This window comes from Saccostrea cucullata, unplaced genomic scaffold (genome assembly GCF_032062105.1).
Source record: "Saccostrea cucullata isolate Sc308-1 unplaced genomic scaffold, CSIRO_AGI_Scuc_v1 ctg2791, whole genome shotgun sequence".
Classification (NCBI taxonomy): domain Eukaryota; kingdom Metazoa; phylum Mollusca; class Bivalvia; order Ostreida; family Ostreidae; genus Saccostrea; species Saccostrea cuccullata.
The window spans coordinates 14,130-23,139 of NW_026938785.1; the positions used below are offsets into that span (position 1 = coordinate 14,130).

General features: G+C 32.6%; 1 protein-coding gene and 1 pseudogene across 1 annotated transcript; both read right to left on the minus strand.

Moving 5' to 3' along the window:
• Window positions 1-1,750: 1,750 nt before the first annotated feature.
• Window positions 1,751-3,402, minus strand: LOC134251252 (latrophilin-like protein 1; annotated as a pseudogene).
• Window positions 3,403-6,524: 3,122 nt separating this feature from the next.
• Window positions 6,525-8,577, minus strand: LOC134251249 (uncharacterized). The gene is made up of 3 exons (XM_062733634.1): window positions 8,526-8,577; window positions 8,302-8,376; window positions 6,525-6,978 (listed from the first exon to the last, which is right to left on the minus strand). Exons 1-3 carry the CDS (start codon window positions 8,575-8,577, stop codon window positions 6,587-6,589), a joined length of 519 nt encoding a protein of 172 aa, XP_062589618.1. The 3' UTR covers window positions 6,525-6,586.
• Between the last annotated feature and the right edge of the window lie 433 nt (window positions 8,578-9,010).

The following is a 9,010-nucleotide window of genomic DNA, read 5'->3' on the forward strand; positions in this document are numbered from 1 at the left end:
AGGAAGTGCGTAAACAGAAGGCCTATATATAGAAACACATGTCCACGGGAAATCAGAGACAACGAGGTATGTTGCATTTTGACAACAATTATTAATGTAAGGTTAATATGCGTCATAACAGAGAAGATGGTTGATACTGAAATACATTAAAAGATAAAGTACCATTAAGTATCCACGTCAAAAGTGAGTAGTATCTCAAACGGTCTACCTTGTTTTCTTTCCGCCACGTGTGTTTATCAATCTAAAAGTAGCGACGGCGTCACGTGATGGATTTATTTTAAAATAGCTGTTTTTCTTTCCTTGCAGGATAATAAATAATTATAATTTGATAACTTTGAAACGCGTTTAATTTTGATGGTGTAATTTACAGTATTTTCGTAACTTTTATTGATAAACAAATTGTATCAATTTCCAATCGTATTTTAACTGGCGCAAGTTATAGCGTGTTTACTTTTAAATAATTAATTACCTGATGCAACCATCATCAACAATCAAACTGGCAACATGGACAAATGCGCCGTGACTTCTCTTCCCTGTTCAGACTGCACAAAGCATGACACTTTACAGGATGCTCTCATGTCCTTTTTTTCCATTGTCATTTAACATTTTCGTTTAGTGGTGAAAGGAGCAACACACAATGTTCAATTCTTTGCGTCGATGACTTTCTTCTGACTCGAATAACCGTGCAACTTGCTACGTTCCGTAAATAAACTAGTCCTCCATTATTGGTTCATCCACAGTGAACTCAAAGACTTCTGAGGTTCCTATGATTTTAATTGTTATAAGATCTTCAACTGAAAATGTCCTTTGTATTTACCCTAACAAAAAATACTATAGTTAAATATAGTTAACTATAGTTTACTATAGTTAACTATAGTAAATCAAAGTGTCAAAGTTTTGGCCAAAGTTTTTCAAAGTGTCCAAGTTTTTGCCAAAGTTTCTAAAAAAAGTTTTTGTCAAAGTTTTTCAAAGTGTCAAAGTTTTCGTCAATTTTTCAAAGTGTCAAAGTTTTCGTTAAATTTTTTCAAAGTGTCAAAGTTTTCGTCAAAGTTTTTCAAAATTATCACTATAGTTAATCAAAGTTTTTAAAGTGTCAAAGTTATCACTATACTTAACTATAGTAAACTATAGCTAACTATAGCTAACAATAGATAACTATAGTATTTTTTGCTAGGGTAGTCCCAATACTAAGTGACAACAAATATCAAGTATGACAAAGGAAATTCGTTACCGATTAACTGCTTAGCTTCCCTGGTTTAATTCTGCCGGATTCAAACGCTTTGGTGATTCCTAAGAGTTATCTCCAAGTAAACGCAAACCTAACCTTTAAAGTGCGTTCGATCAAACCTCTCTGTACTTAATACTACCCAATTACAATTCAATCGCACCTATACTTATATTAGATCTAAAAGTTATTTTTAGCATCGTGGATGATTCTTGCCTAAAAAAACAAAACAAAGAAAAACAACAACAACAAATCACAAAGTTAATTTAAACGAGTTTTGATCCCGATATTTTTTGTCTTAAACTTTGTTTTAATAATTTTTACAGAACTAGCTTAATTAAAAATCAATATAAACAATAAGAGTCATTGTGCTTTTTTTGGCGATAGAGCGAGTTTAATATTACCTTTTTGCACTAAAATTTGTGTCTTAATCAAAAATAACATCTTCAAAATCTTTGCTCGATTTTTTGTTCAAATAAATGAAGGGGCGAAAAAAATCTATTAGTCTACCGAAGAAATGTCAGTTTAAAGGGACATGGACACAGATGATTTCAGCAGATTTAAAAAAAAATTAATGTCTACAAATCCTAATAAAGTACTTGAACATTTTTCATATCCCCCTCCACCCTGATTGTTACAATTTCCGAGTCCTTTTCTTTTTCCATTGAGAAGGATCTCCACGTCAAATAACTTTTTTGATGTTTCACAAGTTGACCACGTAAAAACGTAAAGACCATTAGACGACGCTGTGAACACACCTGTATATTGATTGTATGCGTTTCCATAGTGAAAATATACACCATCGTACACAACCTCTTTGGAGGTGAAGTGTTTTTGTTGTGTATGCATTAAATGCAATAAATGTACCTGCAATATTATAAGCAAAATATTAGAAAAAAAGAATAATGAAAAAACAGCAAAAATTGGTATTATCTGTTCATAAGGTAACAATCAATTAAAACTGAAGACGATTCTAACGATTCCCAGTTATCATTTAATTTTCTTATGTAGTTTAATCAAACTTGGCCTTTTTGCAATGTCAAATGCTTATGAAAAGTTTATAACAAATGATACCTTAAATGAATATAACATGGATTTCAAAATATAAATTTCAATTTTGCATTATCTTTATAATGTGCCAAATATTTTTATTTAAAAATACATTGTCATGTATTCAAAAATAAAATATTAAAAGTACCTTTCGAAATAGTGCTTGGATCCTTTACACATCGATATTGGACCTCCAGATATTTAGAGTAATTAGGGCACGGGTCTCCGAAGTGTTGAACATCAGCGTGAAGGTGGCATGTCCTGTACCCATTGCAATTCCATTTCGTCCTGATTTCAGACGCCTCCAAACGACAGGTACGTGTTTTGGTTTTACCAAAAGGACATACCTGTTCGTCCGTTCGTCTGTAGCTTGCAGATAAAACCTGAATCTGGGTTCCTTTTGTACATCGGATAAAACCCTTTTGACTATCACAGAGAGCAAACGACTGGTCTTAAATGTAAGAGATTTTGGGTAAGTTCATATTACAGGTGAAATGACAATTTAAAAAAAGTAACAAGTGTAAACGATGAAATTACAAGATAATTTGTATAAGTGTTTGGAATTCACCTAAAGTCTCCACGTGTCTGAATGCCGATGACAAATCAAAACAGCAGCACCTTGGGAAAATGTATCTTTCGCCTCCAAAGATAGATAAATACATAGTATTCGATATGAATATTTCACCTCGATATGTTCAATGAAAGATAAATACGAAAATAAAAGAACAAACGCGCATATTTATAGATAATATGTGCGTGATTTAAGGTAACATATGTACTCCAATTATGAAATTGATATTTCGAAATTAAATTATATATACGTTGAAATATATTAGCATAAATGACACATTCACACGCTAAGGTTCGAATATTTACATTAATTGAAACATAATTGAAGGAGAATTTTCTTCCACAAATATATTTATATATTTCTATAAACCTCTTCAGTTAGAACCTATGTCGGAGAAGTCTTTGTCACAAGATTTTCAAACTTTTCAAAATGATAAATTAGCACTCGCTTATCAAAGAGTTAATAGCACATGACATGTTTCCTTGTTATAAAATGTATTACAGCCTGTGCAACTTGGAATGGTAATTATATACTGCGACTTCACATTGTCAGTCATTTTTAGGGTGCTTATCATAAAGAAAAATGAAAGATAAAAAAATACTTCTTTTTAACATCGTGGTTTATAGACGTTTTAACTGAACAATATAAGGCAATATTTCCCAAGAATAAGTTCTTTATTATTCAATTGACATAATAGATATGTCCACATTTAAAAACTGAACACCAATGAATTCCATTAATTGTTGATTTCCCAGCGTAAATTTGTGAATGTTTTTCAGATTTACGATGTGAATGTTTAACAATAATGTATTTTTCAATTTTAAAAGATATTTGATTTAAAAAAATGTAATTAATCATCAACCATTTAAAATATGCATGCATAATCAGCAAATAATTATGGGAAAGAATGCACATCATATCACGAAAGACATTACAAAACGTAACCACAATCGTTACACATCATTGACTCAGATAAATTTTATCAAGAGATAATTCTATTTAGTTGTCAACTGATCAGATTGCTAAGGATTTTTGAATTCCCTCGAAAAGAAGTATTTCAATTATGCAAAATAGTCATAATATATTCCATGTTCTTTAAAATTGTGGATTTTGAAATATATATCTTTCATATTGATAATATTAGGACGATTAATATGAGGGACGATAAGGTCTGTCGGCGCACGAGCAAATTCGGAATATTTTACGCATATAACTATTACATTTGCTTTATTTCTTTAGTACTATGTAAAACATTGAACTCAAATTTACATCAGAGAAATCAGAATCAAAATCTTAATAATATGTCAAAATTCAAATAAATAGCATTGGAAACAGACGACTGGTGTCGTGATTTTCAAAGTGTTGTTAGAATTGTGTTTGATGAAAATGACGTCGTCAAACGGGTATCCGGCGCACGGAAATATAATAAATTGTTTTGCATATGATTTGTATACATAAAAGACGGGAAAAAAGTACAGAAGTGACATTACACACTAGATTTTAATAGGGAAGTTATTTTTAAATGACATGAGATTCACTGAGAGTTTTTCCTCTATACCGAAATTAGTTACAACATGTAAGAAAAAGAGTACTGTTTGTTAAGTAACGCAGACAACAGGGAACAATCTGGGCCACGAACGATGTCAAACAATGTGTATTCTCTGCTACCTACAATGTATGGCGATCTTTCGACTAGATTTCAACTAAAATTTGAATCTGCTTAAAAAAAACATCAAAAAACCTGACAGTAGTGAATTTAAAAGAGTCCCTTAGTCAAGAGTGGTATTTCACTTAAAAGAAAATATTGAATGTTAGCAGACGCGTGTGAAACAGAAAAAGAGATCATGACGTTATATGAGACTAAATTACGCTTGCTTTCGTGCGCTGAATTTTGTTGTACAGTTCTCTTTTAAGTTTTCCCTTCACTACTGTCATTATCTAAGTGGGGAGTAAAGGAAGAGGCTTGTGTGAACATTTATTGGAACCCACGATGCATCTTTGTTTGTTAGGATTTTTATGACGTTTTGAAATCCAATACATATATGATAGTTCAAATTCATTTCGGCTCTGTGGGATTTTAAAGATATTCAAAATTGACATATGATTACTTTCTTGGAGAGGGACGTATGTTTATAAGGAAAATTACCACTTGTGGAACTAAATCCAAGTTCTTATTAAATACAATTTATATAATGAGCCTTACAAACGAAGACAATGTTGTTACTTGCTTTGTCAGCAGGGACCAGTATGTATTGATCAAGTAATCTATCTAATTTTTTTTTAATTTCTGGATTTTTGAATGCAGAAGGGCAGATGGTTTTGTACTGCCCCTCAATTTTTCAATACGCGACTTTAACACGGATTTTATACATTTATCCATTCTGACAAATGGTCAACGTCTTCATTTTCATACCCGGAATCATCGTCTGGCGTCATCTGCAACAGAATCCGTAATATTTTTGAAATTCCGACGCCAGTCGAAGGATCAGGGTTCCCTATATTTAGGACATTTTAAAATAAGTGATCTAAGGTCCTCATTATTTACTATATTTACGCCACCTGTAATAACGTGTCCAGCAGGACTACAGTTATAGGGCGAAGAATTAAGAACATGGAAACGATGGAGGGCTATGTTTTGGATATTCAAAATCCAGGCCATTTAAAATTTTCTTGTAATTGAAAAGTTTGGAAGCAATGACCCATGTTTATTTGTAGGAAATACAAGGGTCATTACTAGTCTTTAGCTTGAAATATGGTGGAATACAAGACTGGACCTTTTGTGACATATTGAAGTTGTTTCAGCCTTATTTTCTTCCGAAGGTCTATTTCAGACCATATCTATTAGATGCTACATTAGTATCCTCTTCTTTTCTATCTTTTGAAGTTTGTTTTCTTTGGGGGACATTTTCAAGGAAATGAAAAATCGATTGCCGTTGGAAGATGTACAATATGTACATGGTACCTTATTGGAGGGTGACAGTTGAAACTGACACCCCAAGGGAAACCATTGTTGTCAACCGACGCGTCAGCAAGGGTGTTAATTTCAACTGTAAAAATTACGAAACAGGCACGTTTTATTTTATTATACTGAATGTCTTATTGATTTAGGATGTCAGCCACAAAAAAATCGTCGATCGCCTTTACGTTCACATTTAGAAAGCTTGCAAACTCCCCGCTGCTTCGAAAAAGATTAATTGACCTCTTTATTGTTTGTTTGATACTCTAAGAGTCCTTTATCATATAACCTTTCGTTATTTCTGCACTCGCAAGCATGTTTCGTCTATCATTTGTTGTTTTCGATAAAGCTTCATTGTACGCAAGCTTTTATTGACAACATGTTTATTCCGGTTCTTTCAAACGCGCAACCAAGGTTTTGAGAATTCTACAATGAACTGCACGCGCATAATTTCCATGCATGTGACTTTACCGTTGTGTTACCCGTTGTCACGTGTGTTGCAAAGGCTGAGGGTAAAAGAATGGATTGTAAACTGCGTCTAAACCAATCAGATTTTAGTATTTAACATGAAAGCATTATTACATACAAATGACCACTCTCTCATCGGAGGAACCATATAGGACTGTTTGTTGTGTCAAAACAAGATTCTTATATAATTATCAAAAACGTACATGTATAGCCAGACAGCATTTTTTCTACATATGTTAAAAATTAAGAAAAGGTAGCTTTTTAAATTTGCTTTATTACGTTGATACGTGTAGTATACAATTGTATTTAATTGTCTTTATACTTTCCATCCGGAAAAACTGGAAAAATCTTGGTGCAGATAATCTGCATGTTTTGTAGTACGGATGTTCACCTTATCCCCAGCTTTCAAAACCAGTGGAAATGTATTTGAACAGTTTGCATATCCCTTACCACCAACATTATTGCAGTTTCCAAGTCCTGTTCTTTTGCCATTGAGAAGGAGTTCCACGTCAAAAATCTTTCCCGCTGCTACACAACTTGACCATGTAAACACGTAAAGCCCGTTAGATGGCGCTGTGAAGACACCCGTCTGCTGATTGTACGCGTTTCCATGGTTGTAATACAAACCATCGTAAACAACGTCAGCGAGGGTCCCCTCTTGTAAATGCAGGGTTTTTGTTATGTATGTATTAAATGCAATAACGTCACCTGCAATATAGAAACAAAATTTTAGATTGATTGATTGTGTATTGTTTAACTTGACTCTCGAGAATTTTGCCGGTTGAGAGCTGTTAATTGTGTTAATTTTCGGCACTTAGGGCCATTGTGCATTGAGGGATCTTTTTCGTGCCAGCACCTACTGCGACAAGAGACCTTGTTAAATACGGTCTAAACCAAAAGAGCGATCTCCACGCCCCACTGCGGTTTTCGAACCAGCAACATAAAGATCAACTCCCTTCTTTGCAAATTTAGATCAGACACGTTAACCACTTGGCCTCCCAATGATAAACGGTGTGTAATTCATTAAAATGAACCGTTACAACATATAAATTATGGGAAAAAATAGCTTATTCATTAAGGAATCTCTTGCTTTATGAGACATAAATTACAGGGATTAGCAACTCCGCAATTAGCATGGTTGTTTACCGAAATATGTGGCGGTCCTTATGCGTACCTAAGAATTACTCTTTTTTTGTCTTGTATTTCTTTGAAAGTAAAATTATAATGTTAATCATACCAGTTTTGGATTCCTGATTTGTAAAGTTCTTATGATCTTTAAAAGCAAATTGGGCAAATAGAATATGTTAATGATCGAAAGTTTGCAAAATCGCAACAATATGGCCGACCAAAAGTCACATTTTTGGGATATCTCCTTTGTCACTGCATTACATAAACAAACATATGAAGAAATAACATCGTGAATAGTTCATAAAAAATACTATATAATTCGTAATAATTCTAAACTTTTATGTGTTTTAAGTTGCACGAGATTAAAAAAAAGTAAAAAAGAGGGAACCCGAGAATTTGAACCATTGCAAATCTTTATTTTTTTTTTATGTCTTTTCATAATATTTATAAGCGAAAAACAAATAGCAGTTTGTTTTCAGTAGTCCACCAGAACATTTAAGACTGGTTATTAAGTTACAGCCATACAAGTTAAAAATAAATTAAAAAAAAACAATTTTGCCTTAATCTTATATGCATTATGTTTAATAAAGCTATTTTAAAATGAAAAAAAAAATTATTCATAGGTTTTACAATACTTTTCTGCAGATTTTTTTTTCAGTGTGATAAAACTTGAATCCCAGTTATTTGATAAAAAATGACTTTCAAAACATTAATTCTTCTATTCAAATACCCGTATTATGAGTCCCTATAATTAAAATTATTTCGAAACGAGATCACATTAAAATAAAACATCACAGAGAGCAAACGACTTGTCTTACATGAAAGAATGAGATTTCGCGTTTCTTCTTAAAAACAAGTGTTTGCGGTAAATATTAGTACAAGTAACATGGATTTAAAATGTACCTGACGTCTCCACGTGTCCGAGCGCTAATAATAACAGCACAAGAGCAGCAGTCTGGAAAAACATCATCTTTCGACCTCCAAATACAGTTAAAAATGCAGTTAATGGTATAAACATTTAACCGATTTAGTATGCCATGACAGAAAAAAAAGTGTTTTGGTGAAGAGAATATTATTTGAATTGTAATAGAAATATGTATTGACGCAGAATAAATTGTTTTACTCACCTTTCCTTTGAAAATCTGGGTCACCAAACGACGAAAATGAGAGAACAGACATATTTATAGATAGATATGGGTGACTCATTGTAACATATATTTCTTAACCGTGCAATTAATCTCGAAGAAAATTATATAATACAAATATATCAGCAAAAACAAGAAATTTACGAGCTAAGGTTTGAATAATTAAGGTCATACGCAACGTTATTTAATCATTATTGGGTTCTTCCCTGGAGTTGATGAGTTCCACGAAATGAAGGGCCTGTGTGCAATACTTTAAATGTCTATATATGGATTTATACACCTCTTCTCAAATAAATTTGAAGGGAAATTTTCATAATTTGATATATTCCTAAAACCCCTGAAATGTATACTAAATGTTTGTCAACGAACACCTGATGACACTATAATCTTAAATTAAAAATATCTTGAAAAGTTATCAGTATGTAAGGTACGTTGCGTATGTCCTTAATTTTCAAAAATATGCTTTT

Excerpts from the sequence above, each read along its gene's own strand:
- LOC134251249 (XM_062733634.1), bottom strand. The coding sequence starts at position 8,577 with ATGTCTGTTCTCTCATTTTCGTCGTTTGGTGACCCAGATTTTCAAAGG. Across the intron at positions 8,377-8,525 it reads CCCAGATTTTCAAAGGAAAG|GTCGAAAGATGATGTTTTTC; the intron begins GTGAGTAAAACA and ends CTGTATTTGGAG. Across the intron at positions 6,979-8,301 it reads CGGACACGTGGAGACGTCAG|GTGACGTTATTGCATTTAAT; the intron begins GTACATTTTAAA and ends TCTATATTGCAG.